Source organism: Cygnus olor, chromosome 5 (genome assembly GCF_009769625.2).
Source record: "Cygnus olor isolate bCygOlo1 chromosome 5, bCygOlo1.pri.v2, whole genome shotgun sequence".
In the NCBI taxonomy this organism is placed as follows: domain Eukaryota; kingdom Metazoa; phylum Chordata; class Aves; order Anseriformes; family Anatidae; genus Cygnus; species Cygnus olor.
In genome coordinates this window covers 6,361,392-6,381,318 of record NC_049173.1, presented here as the reverse complement: position 1 = coordinate 6,381,318, position 19,927 = coordinate 6,361,392, and the positions used below count along the sequence as shown (strand labels likewise).

Sequence of the window (19,927 nt, the reverse complement as noted above, 5' to 3'; positions counted from 1 at the left end):
GGTGTTTCTACTGTAAAATTATTCAAAAATTATTTCAAACTTCATCTACTTTTATTAAACACATTTATTGTGAAGGTATTTAATACCCAGGGCTGGCTAAACAATTTTAAAGTGTGCTGGATATACTAGTACATGTAAAACTGTATTGTCTTGTGTAAATATGGGCCTTGTTTAGAACTACGTCTCACAGGAAATTATGCCAAATGAAAACCATCTCCCCTTCTCCTCTCACTGGAAAGGATTTATGTTTTTACATTTAATACCAGTTAGGCAAAGAAACAAAAATATGGTGGCGTTGCCTTGAAGCCTGAGCAATAGTTCATCTGTGAAGCATGATTATGTCCAAGCCGCTGTTTCGTTATTACAAACATGGCCTAACACGAATACCTCAGTTTTGAAGAGCGAGAAGCGAACAACTCAGCTCTTTCTGGAAGCCTGGCACAACAGGGTTTGTTTACCTAGAACAGTTTTCAGCTTACCATTACCAAAGCTTTTAAAAACAAAATGATGAAAATCAGTTCCTAAATGTGTATATATAAACTGCAGCCAACCGACTTAATTGCGGGTACTTTCCTCAACCCACCGCAAGTAGCCCCACTCCAAAAAAAAAAAAAAGTAAACAAAAATCAAAGCCACAGAGCATGACACAAAACACATAACCCTAGAGAGAAAAAGAAAAGGCATATTTTCAAAAATGCTGAGTTAATGATCACTTCTGTAGTGTATGTTTAGTGCCACCAATCTTCAGAAAGATTGCCGTGCACTTGGGGGGTCAACCCTTTCTTTTTCAGCTCGAGTGGGTGCTGCTGAATGCCCCAGGATGGCAGCAGACACCTTCACTGGCTGTGGTGTGGGGTTTGCTGGCCAAGGCAAAGCACTGTAACTGCACCACAAGCCAGCTTTGGCATCGCCGGTGAGCTTTCTGCAAAACACTGCATACAAGTGGGTGTCGAGTAACCCAGTGACATCTCATTCATTTAATGTAACACTGATTTGAAATGAAAGCAGAAGATGCTTAGAAACGGCTAATATTTAGAGATCCCAATGATTAGATGCCCATCCTGCAAACACTGGCTTTTAAGAGACTCTGAATTAAAAGCACCTCATATCATTAGTGTCTGTGATGAATAAAAGGTCTCTGGGACACATGAAGCTACGAACAGCTGTGAGGTCTGTGTTTGGGTGGGTGGTTTTTCAAAGCCCTGGGTGCCTCTCTTCTGTCCCTTTGCCCCCAACACACTCAAGTCTCTACATACAAAACATGCCTGAGCTAATAACCTTCTACCTGTCCTTGGACAGCTTCCAATTTCAAAGATCCAAAGAGCTTCAGTTTTCCTCTTCTTTCTTTTTAAGTAGTGCCATACACAACTAATTTGGCCTGGCTTCCGACAGCTTGGTCTTGTGGGTGCTTGCAAGCTCGGACTGAAGCTTTTCTTCAGCAGGCAGGACATTTAGGAGGTGTCTCACACCCATGCAGATCCTTTGGCGTTCAATAGGTTTTAAGCTCACCATGCAGCCTTTTTGTCAGCCAAGGCACTTTTAGGGTCCCCCTCCAGACCCAACCATTCCTTTTCACGCAGCACCTACAGACTTACAGCCCTGAAATTTCTGCTGCTGCACTGTGACCGAAATCAGTGAACGGACGCAAAAACTGATGAAATGGAGGGTGATACAAAATGTGTCCCCCATTTCAGATAGGTTTGTAAGACCTGGCTTAAATTATTTTTTTGAAGGCAACCAGAAAAAAATACAGAAGTGAACAGATGTGGTCAGATACCATTAACTCTCAGGAAAGTCCTCCAGTTCTACTTTTCCAAAATATTCCTCTGGTGTGGTCTACTCTGGGGATCATCAGGGTTGTTTCTAAGAAGCAAACACAGCCTACCAGCCCAGCCCTTAAAAATCTTGCCTTCCATCATATCGGGTGTGAAATCAGTTACATACATAGAATCGAATTTATGAATGAGATTACTGAATTTGGCAAATGGCATCCTCCTCTGGGAGGACATCCCTCACTCCAACCACTTCGCGCTCTTCAGACAAACTTTAAACATTGTTGACTTGTGATCGCTGTGAGAAACACCACCCGCTAGGAATAAAGCTGAACAAAGCTATCTGAAGGGGGTTAAAGAAGAATCACGAGCAACAGCTTGAAAAGCTGTTTGAAGCTTTATGCAAGGCTCTCCCATGTTACTCTCTGCCATTTCAGGAAGCTTGTAATTAATCATCTTTTTAGCCATTTAGTACATGAACGTGGAAGGCTGCATTACAGCTATGTTTATCAGCATCAGAGTCAAGAAGATGCATCATTTCTGGCTTTGTTTTCCTCTTTTAGGGGGTCTGTTCCGCTGGCTGTCCCACACAGTCCAACTGTTTCCATTATATATTACTCACCCCTCTTGAAACAAAAATGTTTGCATTTTTAGCACTCATTGGATTTTTACAAATGCCTTAGGAGGGAAAATTCAAAACAGGATGCTCCTTGCCTTTGTAGTTCAATTACATCTGAGACTAAATCATTAATTTAAAAAATCAGGCTGTCTAAACAGGCCCTTCAGAAAGCTGGACAGTGTTTGCCTAGGCTGCCCCAGAGCAACTCCTTGACATGACATCTTTGCAGTCCCTTACGGTGGCGTACAAAGCAGGAGTGATTCTCACATGTCAATCAAGACAAGCTCTTCCTCTCACCAGCAGTCCTCCATGAGCTTCCAAGCCCTGCCCTCCCATGCTCTCCGTCACTCGACTGACTTTGCTCTTCTTGCTCCTCATCCCTAGGCGTTCCTCCCTGTGAAGGCTGTCTACCGCTGGGCTTCAAGAAAGCATTTTGAGGCTCTGACCTGGGAAGAGCCACAAAAGCTGAGGACACTGAGGCTGTCCTGTTGCTGGAGTGAGAGATAAGCAGGAAAAATTACTTGTCTGTCCAAAACGTATCACTCTCCTTGTAGTAACTGCACTGTTCCCAATGCATAGGAGTCAGAGAAAGATTCAAAAAGGCAACACAGTGGAGGGCAGGAGAAGCAAAGAAGGGAAAGCAAAGTAAAGAAGAGAACAGAACACAAATATTACTGGCCTCAAATTTACCACGACTTCCAAGAAGCATTGGGAGATCTAAACCTTAACTTCCACAAAAAAATCTACTTTTCTAAGCAGATGGAGAACAGGGAAGGAGTGAAGTCTGCGGATGTATGAAGTCACGGGAGAACCACACATAAAAAGTGATACCAATGTAGGGGATGAAGGGAAGGATGAAAGCAGAGGAAGGCTTTCAGATAAGAACTATCACAGATCACAGACCACCAGGTATGTTTAAGTGGCTAGTAGTAAAAAGACGTCGATTTGGTGAGACACGAGAGTGCAAAAAACAGGGCATTTGGCCCACACACTTGCAGGATGCCTCCTGCCGCATTGCAATCCATCATCAGACAGCTTTGCCTGCCGCTGTTTCAGCTGCCTGCTTTGCAGCACTGCCTCTACACCTGCAGGGAGGGCTCCGGGTTTGCCTCCTACCAACCTTCAGCAATAAAACCAAGGTTACCATCCTGATTTTTTGGAAGCCATTTTAAATATTTGCTAGTTAATCCTGTAGTAGTTTGCCAGACAATTATTTCTTCCTTACGTTAAGGCTCTGAGATACTTATATTTAATATTACACGTACTTTAATAAACAGCATGATTTAGTATTCTGCAAGCCCACACTACAAAAAGACTATTCTGGAATAAATGGTATAATTACATTTCCTACAGCGACCTTGTAATCTCTTGAGTATTTATTCTAGACTAAACAGCCTTACTCAGCTGCCCTGCGTCTGATTGTCGATGAAAGAAGCTTGTTTGACAACTGCTTCGAGCAGAAACATATTTTTTCCATGATCGCATGAAAAAGTAAAAAAACATTACCAGGCCAGTATTCTGAGCACAGAGACTCATGTTAGATCGATGAGTTAATTTTGAAGCCAAACGCCAACAAAAACAATCACCATGGACATTCTGCTGTCATGGCCAGCTTTTGAGGTTAATTTAGTGGTACATATACAACTACAGCCAACTTTAAATATAAGAAACGACATGGTGTGTGCAGGCTTCCTTCTTTGTTTCTTTATATATTTTCCATATTCTCTGCTTTTATAACCCTCCCGAGACCTTTTACAGTTACAGAACCCACACTATACCCACAGGTGGGCGGGCAGGAAGTGAAACTCTCCGTTTCATAAGCAGTCCACTTTTAATATATTCAATTGCTAATGACCTTGACAGAAGAGCTCCATGCAAAACACCATATACTTTAGGGTGTCGTTTGAAATGTTCATAGACATTTTTGCCAGAAAGCTGATTTCTTAAACAGTACGATCTCAGACTTACTATAGGCTGTGCTCCTTTGCTCAATTTCCATTCAGTTGGAAAAAAATCAGTGCTAATCTACCTACTCCATATTAAATTTGCATCCTTCCAAAATCTTACGGTGAAGCCTGCAGGATTTCTGTAGTATGCAAAAACAATACAAGGCAGTTTCTACATCAAACCAAATTAAGATTATAGACATAGGTCTATTTCCTTGTTCCATCCTCTCTTGAAAAAGATAGCACATTCATCCATATTCATTATTCAAAAAAAATGTACCCACAGAGCGCTATTACCACCATTCATAAGTCTTTATTCAATTACTTATGGTATAACCAACAAAAAAGAATTCACTTTAACAGGCTATATGTAAATGGCATTGTGTCAGTAAAGCAATAATCACTTCTTACCTGCCAATTCTCATTCATTAAGTGTCTTATTCGAAAGTCATCAAAGCCAATAGAAATCTTTCTATTGACTTCAAAGAAGAGAGGATCAGGCCCTGCAACAGAAGACACTGGGAAATTTAGACCATATGCCTTGGTAGCCAAGAGAATTCCTGTAAGAACGAGCGCAGCCTTCTCGGTGTGCTCCAAAGCAAGACAAGCTTTCCTTGCTCTTACTCAATCTTTTGATTCTGACTGCTGAGCTTATTGAGAAACTATATTCTGTTTAAAGGAGCAGAATGAATTCAGTGTTCAAAATCAATGGGCCAAGACGGACCAAATAAGTCCTTAATTTGTGGCTTTTCTCCTTTTCCAAGATTCAATAAATATCAGCATACCCCAATCACAAAGTGAGCTGACGTGAAAAATCACCTGCTACAACTTTTAAAGCCCAGTGTTCCTGTCACCCATTCAAAATCAATTCTCAGTTATTTTACTATGTTGTATGCAAGACAGAAACTGACAGGTTTTTATCAAAAACTAATCCAGCCAAAGACCTGATCAGCAGTGGTTCAATAGTTTGGAGAGCATCCTCACTATTCCTCATTTAAAAAAATACCACAGTGATTGACAGCAAAGAAGTTGCACTAGTCATTTCTGGATTAAGTGCCAGAACTCTACATGTGGTTCGAATTACACTACAACACTGTACAACAAAGAAATATGCAGAAATTTTCCACTTGAAATGAAGGCTAAAAATTAAATGCTAACAAAGCTGTAACAGATATGAAATCCAGCCTCCTCATCTTAACTCAAAATTTGAAACGACTAAGCTGTCCTACACTAGGGAAAAAAGGAATGGATCAATCCAGTTGCTCCTTATAACAAGCACAGTGGACTAAAACATGTTCATTCTATGTAGAAACTTCCTACAGAGCTCCGATTTTCCATCAGAGCTTAACCTCAACTCTCAAAATGGCATTTTGCTTCGGCTTAACTTTTAAATTAACAAAGAAGGTACTTTACCTACCCTCGTTAGTGTTTGCCGCTGACATTTACTTTTGCATCATACTTAAACAACACACTAAATAACTTGGGTGCTCCTAACAATGTGGTTAGAGATGAAAACAAGTCGATACATCAAAGGGAAGTCCCATTCTTCCCTACAGAAAAGCAGATATTTTTGGAGCAAACTCAACTGTCATATGCAGATGTATATATTCGGGAGGCATCTCTGCAGACAAAGCTAAGTAGGCAAACATTATTTTATTTTAAACGGAGCAGGCTTGACTTGTTTACAAGGTCTGCACAAGAGTTCTCTGTTAAGGCTGAGGATTTTTATGCGGAGTGCTAACAGAAATTTTAACTCATACCTGTGAATTACCTCTAGGCTGTGAGAATGGCGTGAGCAGGACTGGCGCTGTGCTGAAGAGGTCTTTGGATTTGGATTACAAGGACCGCTCCTAAACTTTAAGACATGAAATTCACCCATCTTTTCCCACAATGTTAATCACATACACAGGTTTTTGATTCACAGTAAGTTTTTAAGTAGCTTGTGCACAGCTCTTCCGCAGCTGTAAGTACTCGGTGAGAATGCTTTGTGGCAGCTCCTGCTGGCTGTACATGTGTCCGAATAATCCCAAGAATGCCTTTACATTTTTCAGGACCTCAGACAAACACCACTTTGAACTTCGGGTTTTTTTGTTTGTTGGTTTGAAATCAAAACTACATAACAAGCATATATTTTTAAATCAACAAAGCTATTCACAGGATAAAGGCAACTCATTTCCACCCCCATCCTGTTTTGCTCTTTCACTACTTGGCATGACGGAGTTTGTTTTATTTTTCATTTCTTCTGTTTTGCAGTAAGAAAAATCCTATCTATTCCAGACCTCTAACCACACAAATTCAGTGTGCTCAGCTAAAACATTAGCAAAAACAAAAAACGGGGAGAAAAAAAACAGAAGACAGACCTTCTTTAGTTCCCTTTAGGAAAACCTGAGGTAAAGCAATGGCAGCGAGTGCCTGAGCATCCCGGTGCTCTTGGTCTTTCTCAGCCACACGATTCCTCTCCCTGGAAAGCCGTGGTAGGTCAAACAGCCTTGCAATGACTTGGGCAGTTGAACAGATAAGTCAAATGACACCGATCTAACAGCTTCTGGTGACCGCAGAAGCACCAGCAGTGCCTTTAATCAGCCGGGCTCTCCGAACACAACCCCCATCATCAAGTTCCCTTCAACCTCACCCAGAAGCCTGGGACTTCCCGACGTGTGTCACCAAACACTTGGGTAATTGGGAGTAGCAACAAAAATCGCACAGACACAGGGCTACTGGTCATCACAGAGCACACAGCAGCTGTATAACCTCCCTGCAGGATGGGTAAAAGACCATGATCCTAGACCCCATTTTTCTCCAAGGACAGCACTGCAGGTTTGGGTGCTCATAGTCATCTTCTCCACTTCTTCCTTTCAAGCCCCGTTTCCATCTGAGAGGTGCAGGCAGGCACGAGCTGGCCTCACGGGCTGCACGCCTGCCGTGCTCTTTGCCACCAAGAGCAAATCATCACCAAGCTGGATGCAGCGTGTCCGGTGGTGGTCATGGGACCATCGCGGGACTTCCTTGCCAAAACCCCACAGACACGGGAGGCAAGGGAACCTCCATCACACTGAGGAGGTCTCCCTCCCCCTGCCAGAAGGTTAAATACTGTCTACAAATTAGTGCGACACACATTGCTCCTAGAAAGCCATGCAATTTTCAAAAAATGTGAAAAATTAAAAAAAGAAGAAAAAATGAAGGGGGGGGGATAAGAATGGGACGGGACACGAAGGACACAAAACTCTACACACGGTACCGCTCATTTGTATCGGAGAAAAAAAGGAAAAAAGATTTTTCTTCATCATCGTCAAACTTCCAACACAACCGCAAAAAAAAGCATCATATGGATGTTAATGCTTTTCTGCAGTGCACAGAATAAAACAAAATTTACAGCCCCAGGAGAAACTGAAAACAAGTTTCTAAAAACATTTTGAACGTAATTTCCTTATTTGCAAAACATGCAAAATCCATATAGAAGAGCAGTGGGAGAACACAGAATCAGTTTATTGGACTACACAGTGTCTTTTTTTTTTTAATTCTAATGAGCAAATAATATAAGTCAACTTATAAAGCTAGTTTTTTAACTAAAAAAAAAAAAATCCTAGCAAACGTTCTCAACGATCCCTTAAGAATTCACCCCTTTTTCTTGCTCTTTGCTAGAAACCTTCTTGCCAGCTGTCTCCTCCATTACAGCAGTTTACCAAGAAATAGCAATGTTTATGCTGCAACCTAAGGTAAGTCTTGCAGAAGGTAAGAGGTTAAGATCTGAATATTCAAAAAGCTCTTTCTGTTGGGTGTTTTGAAGACAAACTGCATCTTACCAAAAAATAAAGTCAATAAATTATGCTGCCAGATGAAAATTCAAAGTCTCCAGATTACTGGAAGTCTCCAGGTTGGCAGTGTCTTTGCAATAGTCTGGCTCCAGAAGCTCAGATGATAGCAGCCTGCGCATTTGAGGGAACTATTTAGCAGTAATAAATGGCCAAACTTTCATCTGCAAAATTGGTAGCAAGAACATGAAAGGTTGCTATACTTTACAACTAACAACAGCATGGTCAAAGTGAACAAAAACTCACAAATTTGGAAGGACTATGGAAAACTTCTTCCCTTCTTACAGAAAGATGATGGAAGTGGGGATGAAGAAGAAGAAGGAATGAAAACTACAAATTCTTTTAGATTTAACCTGTCTCTATACAAGTCCAAAGTAAGAGGAAACTAAAAATCTTTAGCAGGAGTGGTTAACATTGTGCCCAGCTCTTCTGCCTCTCTCAGGCAGCTGTATGCAGCTGCCTGCAAAAACCCCAAACCAGGGACCAAAGCACATTAGTTAAGCATTCATCAACAGGAAATGCGCATGAGTTCATATAAACACAGAAACACAAATATATATAAATGAATAGCCTTGCATGGTTTAAGGTATTTCAGACACCCAATGGAATAGGGTTAGAGTCCTACCAGCTGGGAACCCACAGCATCGATGTATTTGTTTTGGAATTGCAAACAGCCTCAGGACTCAGCAGAACTCTTCCGGTGGGCACCGCGTGCCTCCCCTTACCGCGTGCCTCCCCTTGCCGCCACAGCCACCCAGCTGCTCTTAACTCTTTCACCACCTGCAGGGTCAGAGCGGACAACCGGGGCTGTTCGGGCTCAGGGAAGTAAAACGAGGCGCGTGTCAAAGCACCTCCAAGAACAGACCGAGTGCTGCTTGCAAATCCTGCTCCGAAGACTCTCGCACGCAGACACGGCGATGCACGGCGCTGTTTAAGGCACGTTGTCCTGCAAGGTGCTGGGCTGCCTCCGGAGCAGAGCCGCGGGCGGTCGGATGGACAGCAGGGTTCCTGCCTGATCCAGGTGCCAGCACTCACCTTACGGGGGCACGTGCAAAGGGACAGAGGCTGGGAACTCTGCTGGTACAAGCCATCTTCCTCCCCACAAGCTGTTTCACTTGCGATAAGGCTTAGGGCTGAGAGGGCCCCAAGGCTCCCATCGCCCCGGAGGTCCCTCACAGCTGTGCTCCATCCAAACAGGTGGTGAAGGCCGAATCTGGCTCTGCCCAAGTTTAAACTGCTAATTAATATTTGGTCTCAGAAGCCTGATATCAGATAATAAAAATTACAGGCACCAGGAGGACAAAGAAACAATAAAAATGGAGACAATCTCAATTCCAGACAGCCTTGAATTTTCTAAAGCACCATTAGGTTGCTTATTTGTTTAAAAAAGTTCATCTACCTCTAGCATTTTCTGTGTGAGATGCAGTTCTGCCCGTGCCACCAAACTAAACAGGATTCGTGTTAGGATTTCAGTGGTCTCTGAATCTGCATCCTCAAGTGTCTCAACTTTCTTCAGTACTTTCTGGCTTCAGTTTCCTCCATTGGGGTAAAGATAAACATATTATTATTATTATTATTTTTAAACTCTTTCTTGCCTTGACACTCTGTGCGTTCATTCTGCCCCACCGTTTTCCAGCTGCTGTAGGTGCTTGTGACCTTGGAAGCCCGGCCACAACCAGTTTGGGGACACTCCCTATCCCAGCGGTTGGGCATTTTCAGGTTGCTTTTCAGCTGTGAACACCCTCCAGCGAGCAGACGTGTCACTTTTGGCCTTCCCAGCCTCCATTTTTCAGGCACAGCAGGCTCCCTTCCAAACACGACTGCGCACCGTGATGCCACCAAGCTGCTGGACCAGCCCTGCATTATACTTTTTGACAAAGTTAAGCTCTGTGCTTCATTTCTCACAAACGCAGTTTGACTGTAGACAGCAGTCGACAAGTAAATCTACCCTTTTCCGTGGCAAAAGGCCCAACTTTAATATTTTTACTGGCTTACAGCTGGGTAAATTAGGCCCCAGATTTTTATTTATTTATTTTTTAATACCGTGCAACTGAAAATGAACAGCTACTTCACTACGACTGCCAAGGACAACCTTAAAAACACTAATGCAATCCAGTCCAGCTCTCAATAGATCTATAAAGGCTTGAGGACCAAAAATTTTAGCTATCCACCCAAACAAAATGTTGGTTGGTTGAGCAGGAAGTCTAATATTTCATTAAGATCCTTTAAAACAAAACAAAACAAAAAGTCCCTACATCCTGGCAAAGTGAAGATGGTAACAGTCCCAGCTACAGCCCTGTGAAATGGGAATTAAAACTTGCAGCGTTACTTACCCCAGCCTTCCCAGCATTTCAAGCTCTGGAACTTGTGGTCCATATGTCTCCACTTGCAGAGGTTGATACTCGTACAAAGCTTCCTCTAGCTTTTGCATGGGAGCTAACGAAATATGCTGACCCTGTTAAAGAAAAGAAAATATATGGTAAAAATTGCTAAAGAGCAGGTCAAGGTTTTATTTAGATTTCTTTTTTAAATGCTTTGCAAAAACAAGTGTACACCATTAAGCTGGTCTGGACAAAGACCATTCCCATTAAGGACATGCTGTCTACTACACCACTCATTTCTTCAAGATTTAAACTTTTTACTGTGATCTACAGTTTAGAATTAATGTTTCATTAGCTGCAACTATTTGGACATGGTAGGAAAAAAAAGGGGAAAGTTTTACTGAAGGCAGGCTTAGTGTTAGAGAAAGCAGCTGCTTCCAGTGCCACCAGTAAAATTATTATTAGGTAAAAATTTCATTTATCAGAAGTAATATCAAACAAATGTCTCTGAGCAAGCCTATTAGATTCTGTAATCAATGATTTCCTGAAAGCCCTAATTAGAAAGAGAAGCCACTTTCATTTCTCTCTGCAGGCTTTGTAAACTCCCATATATAATGGCTCTCAAGATACGACTTTTACAGTGCAATACAATTAATTCATTCAGCAAATTCCCATTTGTTTCATAACCAAAAATACAGAAACACACAAACATAAAATTTTAATTCCAGATGGTACTTTTGCAAGCCCTTCAGACCACTGAGAAACAGCTAGACTTTTTTCCCCCCCTCTCCAAGTCCCTATCACTCCAAGCTCTCACAAAACAGGAGACTTGTGGCTGCAAAGGAGGGGTCAGGAGGATATGAGATAGAGCCAAAGTTAACAGATGTTGCTGCATGACATTCTACACTGATTTGTTGATCTTTCACACAGTTTCAATTTTCTACTGTATTCTATGGTGCTCACAAAAATTAGCAGCAGCAGCAAAAAAGACAGACCACGATGATCTCCCCCAAAACAGCCTGGCTTCCCCTCCAGAAACTGACCTTCACATCTGCAAAACGCGGGAATTTGGGAAAGTAGCAGGATTGTTTGTGTAGACATTTTGTCTGCAACGGGAGATCGGAAGCTTTCCATGGCGTAATGCTGCGCATAACCCGGGCTCCCACTGGTGAGCACTTGCTCTGCTTCAGTTCCCGGGGGCCACTCAAAGCATCTACTCCCTCAACAGGGAGCTGAAGGCTCCTAATGCGGGACACTGGGTTAAAATTAACTAAACGGGGGGGAAAAATAGTCAGTAGAAAGGGAAAGCTGCTAATTAAATTTCTGGTTGAGGACAATGACCTTCCTGAATTAGTAGCGTGGCTACTTTTGTTTAGAGAGTTGCGGAAAGTGGATAACAAAATTGAAGATGCAAGTCCTTGAGAAGTGCTATCATGGGGCTAGGCTGAAATAAAAGCAGCTCACATCCTCCATTGAAAAGGCTTTGTGTTTGTGATGAGAAAGAGTTGTGGCCTTTTTCTGCACTGCTGACGAGCCTGGAGCGGCTGCTGCTAGCAGTGCTCCAGTGACAGTGGCTCAAAAGCAAAACGCGGTGGAGAAAGTTCCCAAGTCAGCCATGAGTCACTCCAACTTCCAAAGCTACCGCACGCTGCTATTTCTACGCCGCAAGCTGTTGCTGCAACATTAAAACCAGGCGACCACACTTAAAAAGTAGGAAATAAAGGTTAAAAATTCAGCATTGATACTACTTCGTGATATTTTAAGGTCTTTTTATATTGCTAGGCGTTGTCACTTTACAATCTATTCAAGCTCACGAAAATATTAAACTTTGTAGCTACCCTGATGTGGGCACGTAACACCCAGTGTAAGAAATGAATGCTTAAATAAGACTTTCAGATTTACAGCTTTGACAAACTTTGCATCTCTGACCAAACTGGAGGGAAAAGATGCCTCATCATTTTATATGTGAACACCCTCATCTGGTGAGTGAAAAGCCTCAGTCTTTCCAAATCCAGAGGAATTTTGTTCCAGCCATAGAAAAGAAAATTCAGTTTCAGGCAAAGATCAAAACCATGATAAATATTTTTGGAAATTACTTGTGTGTGGAAAAAGGGAGCAGCTCAGATTGCAGGAGCCACATCTCTGGAGGGCATCACCAGAACAGCTGCTCGCTGTTAGCAGAGTTGCCATTGATGCATTCCTAACACTTTTTTAATGAGAGCAACTTCTGCTGACATTGGCCATGGGACGCAGGAGGGCCCTCGACAAACGGACGGGGCTCATCGCCAAACTCTTACCCCACCACCGCTTCTGTGGCTGCAGATGCCCATCTCCGCCTGGGGACTCCTGGTCGGATGGGATGAAAATATTTCATTTGTCTTCCTCTGGGGCATTCCCAAGGTGCCAGAGGCCAGAAGGGATCGCGATGGTTATTTACTCTCACGATGCCCAACTGGTAAGTGCAAGTGAGCTGTGCTTGGACGCTGGGAGGCTGACTGGTCAGCGTGCCACCTGCATGGCAGGCACTGGTGTACGCATCACAGGGAAAATTTACCTTTCACCTTTCAATGAGCATGCCCTAGGACTGTCAGCTCAGGCAAAGCACCTTCTTTTGAAAGGCATCCAATCCAGACTCGGAGATTTCAGGTCATAAAGGTCCAGGCACATCCTCTAGGTAGGTTATTCCAATAGGCAATTATTTTCACCATTAAACACTGGCAGCTCGTTTCTGGCTTATGGTGCTTAGTGTCAAAGCAGGGTCTCTCTCCTTTGTCTCTGTTACACCCTGGGCCAGGGTACAAGTGTTACGAACCACTACACACTTCTGCATGGCAAAACCACCGTGGTGCTTTGGGCCCAGCAGCAGATCCGCACCTCAAGGAGCCCGTGCAGCTGTGTGACACAGCTCATTTGTTTTCTTTTCCCCAAATCACAGCTTCAGCTGATGGGCTTTGGCAACGTGGATTAGATTCCACTTAGCAACAGGGAAAAAAACACGACTGGCTGCGGCTCCTGCCCTATAGCTGTCTGACCCTTAGGTAAAGGCTTTTTCCTACGAGCTGGCATTTAGTCTTCCTTGAGCTGGGAAAGGGCTAGATGGAAGCACGGGAATTACAACATACGTTCCCGGATGAATGGGGCTGCACCTCGGTCAAACCCCGCGAGCACAGCAGCTCTGTCGATGCTCTGGGTAGGAGCTGGCCGTATGGACGCTGCCGACCCCATGCCGTGCAAGTTTAGGGCTTGGCCAGGCGGGCTCCTGGGCAGGCTGGGTTCCTACTCCTTCAGCCCCGTGCAGGTTACGTGGAGGTCTCAGCACCGAGAGCTGCACAGATCCGTGCAAAAAGCTGGCATGGAAACCACTAAAGTTCACCGTTGGAAAAATGCTGCTTTTCCCCTTTGCGCTGCTGTTTGGCTAAGGTGCTTTTGCAACAAACCTTGGTGAAGTTAAAAGGTTCAGTCTGAGCGATTTGTCCAGCTAAAAGCCGTTTGACCAGCAGCATCTCCCTTTTGTGTCTGCCCTGCGGTCCCCAGCCACTTCAGAAATGGCTGCTATACAGGGGAAGCTGTTGTGTAATTCGGAGACATCACATGAGACAATAACTATTACTTCGGACTTACACAGCACTTTTCCAGATCCAAGAAACATTTCACATCTATGAGGTAAGACTTATAAATTTTCTGTATTCCACCTAGACAGCCGGCCTTATCTCTTAGCCAGCCTTACCTCCTTCCAGCATTAGGAGACAGTTATTAGCACGCTAAAACCGAGATGAAGGCAGCGGGTCCAAGCTCCTGCTTTTGCATTACTTTCTCCCGACAAACCTAAGATCTGACGTTGTGGTCACGGGTAAGTATTTCTAATTCCCCTCGGATGCTGTAATGTTTGTGTAAAAGAAACTGACAGCATCCAAATGGAGACAGAAAAGGTTTCCAAGAACACAGACAACAGATTTTCCTGCCTCTTCTCCCTCCCACTCCCTATCTTCATGGCATACATGTGTTTTCTCTGGGATTATTTTAGGCACTGTAGCTGCCTATTGCATTTTGGAATGTATGGAACCGCAAAAAACACTGCTAATTAGAATGAAGGCATTTGCTTATCCGTAGAACTTTGTTTATTTAAAAGACTGCACAGCAGTGGATTTGCGAGCAACTGATTTTCCATTCATGTACTGTATGGTTTTAGATTAAAGGAGTACAGGATTAAACTGGGGGGAGAGGGGGGATAATGTCTTTGCATTACAAATAAAATGGACTGTTTAAAATGGACTGATTTACTTCTCACTGAGATGCATTGTTTGAGCTCTCTCTCAGTTTAAATAGTAAGAAAGAAAAAAGTAGCCAATTTTTGTTTCAGAGTGTGATGCAAGATGGCATTAACTAAAAAAAATAAAAAGGATTATACGCACAGATGCGAAGAGCTGCCCTTGCAGTGACACTGAGCTTATTTTAAACAAAAAAGCAGTAAAATCCAGTAAGGTCCTTTTAGGAAACATCAGAGCCCACTTCAGGCTATTAGAGCACCAGAGCTAGTGTATCAGTGCACCTCTCACACAGAGGCTTGGCAAATGCCAGGTGTATTGGTGTTTGCTCGCTAGCAGGAGGAGGTTATTTTAGCACAGACTCCAGAAATACCAGCTCGAGGTGAAGCGTTCAGCCTTCCTCCCATCCTTCCATCTCTCACTTTTCCTGCCTCCAAGACTACACTGCCTTTCTTCACCCCCGTCCCTCTGCAGCAAAAAGAAAAACAGCCAGCAGCCTTCTCAGAAATCTCCAGTGCCAAGGAGGAGGGGAAAGGAGAATGACAACTCCAAAAATGCACTAGTAGGGGAAAGAGGAGGAACAGCTATGCCACAAAAACATCCCCAGGCAAGAGACAGAAGCCAGAGATTGGGGTCATTAAAACATGCCCAGACAATGCCTGTTTCTGTGCTGGAGGTGGCTGGACCAGACGACGTAGCTGATCTTTTTGCTTTTTTCATCTCTCTGCGCTCAGGAACTTGCCCAGGTCTGCTATCACCGCACTAAGAGAACACACCGCACATGCCGGATAACAGAAATAGCAGATATGTGCTACGTCTCCCGAAGCCAGTTTGCAGCAGTGCTGTCTCTGGGGGTAATTCTTTTCGCCATCAGGTCGCGCTCCCTGCGCAGCCAGAAAGGAAGAAACTGCTCCCAGCACAGTGCCAGGGCACGGCTCTGCTAAAACGCATCCCAAACGTCGGCTCCATCACACGCAGCGCTGCCGGGAGGGTAACGAAGACCCTTCCTGATACACTGTCACTTGGGTTTGCAATGACCCCAGTGCTTACCAGTGGATGTTAGAACAATACTACAGACTCCTCGAATTTTTTACTATAAGTTGTCTTAGAAAACCATCTTACTTTTAAGCTCATGACAGAATTCAGGTGTTGGAAAGATGTTTTCATGATAACAGAATTTCTTAGAGAACAATCTTAATGCAAATATCCCAGGCACTCGGAGCCAAAAGCTGTTTTTTCAGTTCCCACCCTCCTCATTTACTATTGACAAATCCGTGTCAGCAGTGCTAATATGGCTATCTGATTCTGATTAACTACTTTGTTTGACTACAGTAATACTCAGGAAAAGGAGAATGAAACTGATAGATTTGGAGGGCTCAGTTAATATTATTTTAACCTTTACCCTCCCTGTCTTCCACAGCTTTTTTAAATAAACAAGAAAAATGTCAAACTAAAATGCATAATTCCATTCCCTAGCCTAAAATTCCTGTGCCAGTGAGGTTTTTTCCAAGCACTTAAATATCTGAAACCAACTGCTCTTTCTTCTGCTTTCAAAAACCAACAACAAATCTAATTTCTTTACACAATTACGAAAAGTACTACGGGGATATCCCAGTAACTAAGCAGAAAAAGAACAAATGATCTGACACAGAAATCATCAGGATCAATTTAAGTTTTCCTGTCGATCTCAATAACAGAATCTGACCACATGTGGCAGGGCGAAGATAGAAGATTCACACCCCTCTTCTCTTGGGGGTAGATGATTTCAGATGCCTAGCACCAACCTGACTAGATTTAGATTCCCCCCCCCCACAGTAAATTGAATTTTCAAAGCCAAAATGGATTTAAAAAATGTGCTTTCTTTACGAATGGCAGAAATACAGCCAGAGATCAACAGCACCGAAGAAGTTATTAACAAAGACGGTCACATATGTGATTTGTTACATGAAAACCTGTATCTGGGAAATTAACCACATCTATGCATGTGCTCAGCTATACTTGCCTCCAAAATTTTCCTTTTACAACCTTCTGACATAAATAATTACCTGACCAGACTTATCTTTAAGCTCCTGCCAAAAAGCCGCATTTCTCTAATCTCTCAGCAGAAAGCCTACGTCCATCACATATGCTGAAAGAGAATTCTGCTGGTTCAGTGCCAGTAGCAGGATTTAGTGACTACTCTTTACAGAGAAGTCTTTTGCCCTTTCTTCACATCAGTGGATGACACTGCCTGTTTGCCCCTGTCATCTCCCAGCGAGCTGTCGAAGCACAGATATGATTCAGGGGATAGTCTGGATGTTTGCAGGACCGCGTCACGCGCTCATTTTCGGCAGAGACTCCAGAGCTCTGCCAAGCTTTGCTCAAAATCTCCGTCACCGTTTAAAGGACGGCACTGTACGCAAGACAGCACCGTTTCTGAAAACAGAGAATTAAAACACAACGACATTTTCACACAAGTAATGAGCCCACATGTCATCCCCTGGTTTTCAGGGCTCATTTCACAACCTTGCTCCCAACTCAGCCTCAGCCCCTGCGTGCTTACTCCGTGGTTTGCAAGTGCATCGTGCTGCATGCAGCAGCTCAGCCTCCTCTGAGCCTTCTGCCCTGGCCCGCAGAGCCTTGCCTAGCACGATTCCTCTGCCTTGCACGATTCCTCGTGATTCCTCTGCCTTGCACGATTCCTTGTCGGCATTCCCAGCTGGACCGAAGAACCATGCCTGAACCAGCTGCTGTGGGGGACGCGGATACCTGGCAGTTGTGACTGCAAACCTCACCATCAGCTCGACTGTTCTTTGTCCTACAGTGGCTTCAGGGCTCGACATTGCCCTTTTCAGGGTACACCTGCATCTTCTTTCTATTTTTTGTCGAGAGGCTTCACTAAGGGTGACTCAGAGTCCACGTTAGTTCAGTTTGTTGTGCTGTTTCCCAGTGTGCTCTGTCAGTATTACAGCATTAAGCAGAATTAAGGAAACTTTTGTTGCATTTCTACCATCAGACTTCTGGAGCCTTGATCATTTTGATTTGGCTCTCAGCAAAGCATAAGCTCTCCTGTAGCCAGTCTAATTACAGGATTATAGGCCTTAATATAATACGGTTTTAAATGCCCACATTAAGGGCCTAATTTTTCAAGGGATGTGAAACAGAAATCAGTTTGACAAATGCCACTTTGTGTATCACAACAAATAACATTTAGAGAGTGACAGACGTACCAGCAGAGATCACAGCACAGCAATAGCCGTGCATCGCTCACCAACCAGCAGCAATTGTTCGAGTCTCGGTGCAGCTGAACCTGCTGGGGTTCCTGTTGTGTTGCAGTAAAGCCGGGCGTTATGCTGATAAGACTCCTCGATTATGCAAGAAAATAATTTAGGAATTCCTGGAGAACAATGGAACTTGCAAAACTTAGCTGCTTTATTGGTGAACCCGTCACGATCTGACAAACAATGATACATCGCTGTACCCACTGCCTGCTCTTTCCTAGGATTCCCTAAAGCAGCTCCCCCCAACCCAAATATCCACAGCTAGACAATATCATTCTTAAGGAATGTAGAGTCTGATGGATGATTTAAAAAGAAAGACTGCTTAAACTAACAAAACCGAACAGAAAGCTGACCTCAGTCTACAGAGGATGAGAAATTCCGTGTGTGAAAATCAGACATATTCCCTATTTCACTGAGCATACAGCCTAGACCCAGATAAATGTTGATAAAGATGCAGAACACCCCAACCAGAATGGCTTGTCTGACTGATAAAGAAATAAAGTGAGATTCCTTGAATAGCTAGATTTTAAGGAGGGACTGCTAAAACGTGATAAAACTCTGGCAAAAGAAAGCATGGAAGTTTTTTAAGCCATGGGGACAAAATAAAGGAATAAAATATGAAAAGGACAGTAAAGGCAGATGAAAAGAAGAATGTGAATAGAATAGGAAAAACAGAAGGAGAGAAAGTCAGAATGAATTATCAGAAATAGGCAAAGAGATAAAAAGGAGGCATTTAGTATAACTCAAGTCCAAAGCAGAAAAATGAAGAGAGCATCACCAGGCATTTGCAGTACATGACACCTCCTGCACAATATTTGTGGACTACTTACTATAAATTTTAAATGCAACCTGAAACCTGTTAGCAACATATTTAGAAATTATCGCTTTTAGAATAAAGTGCAAAGCAGTTTATTTCTAGCCTTTTTTCTCATTTGCATGCAGAGAGCACAAGAAGATGTGAGCTGATTATCGTGGTGACAGGAAGAGACACTGCAAATGTAACAGTTCATGCACTGCTTTGAAAATACACATTAATTTTGTCAAACTAAATGAAACACTCCCTGGGGTAGAAGCAACTGTGTTTTTCACAGATCCTCACAAAACATGCTTTTTGTCCTTCCAGAGAGGTTTAGTTTTTTTTCCATGCAAGTTTCAATCTCTGTTTTAACTGCTTACATCAAAATGATGCTCACACCTGAATTACAGACACGTGACAGCTTTCCCAGTGGTGCACACTTCCAACAGCACCTGAATTTTAGCAGTACAGGACAGGATACCCGGAAATTCACAGGATCAAATTCTGGTTGCAAGCCCTGGCCGATCCCCAGAGCGCTGCAGAAAGACCCCTCCGTGCACCCAAGCCCTGCCACGGCCCCACCGCATCGCTGCGGTTACAGGGGCTGTGGCTGTGTTGCTCCTTGAAGCACAATAACCAGAAACATCTAAAGCATTCATAGCGCAAGCAAAAAAGGAACGGTTCCTGCTGGGAAAAATCTACAACCTCACTTAAGAGAAAAATAGAAGCTGGCAGCAAAACTGCAATATAATCGCACATTTTTTTTCACTTAGACCTAGAAAAATCCTATTTATCTGTTTATAATATAAGGAGATGCTTCATCTGTTTTACCTCATTCGCTGGCTCCTTCGTGAGCCCTTTTGCTAAAACACTTGTATTCAAGTACAAAAAAAAAAAAAAAGCAAGTGTCGCCACACATTCTGAAAGAGGAGACTGCTGTGAAAGCAACTGCAGCACAAACGTCAGGTTTCGAGCAAGTTACAGAGGCTGCATGAGTATTTCCTGCTACATGCTTGTAACAAGACAGCTCTGCCTTAAAAACAACATTTCCATTGTAGAAAGGGAGATAAGCTCTGACAAATACTGGATGAACCCGCACCAGCAGCATGCCCTGAAATGTGGTGATATACCACGCA

General features: G+C 43.3%; 1 protein-coding gene across 2 annotated transcripts in view; it reads right to left on the bottom strand.

Moving 5' to 3' along the window:
• The window catches only part of MNAT1 (MNAT1 component of CDK activating kinase), a 124,589-nt gene that overhangs the window by 27,893 nt on the left and 76,769 nt on the right, over positions 1–19,927 (bottom strand). For both annotated transcript variants that reach the window (XM_040560555.1, XM_040560556.1), the window contains exon 7: positions 10,483–10,604. In XM_040560555.1, coding sequence (XP_040416489.1) covers positions 10,483–10,604 — 122 coding nt within the window. The remainder of the gene's footprint in view (positions 1–10,482; positions 10,605–19,927) is intronic.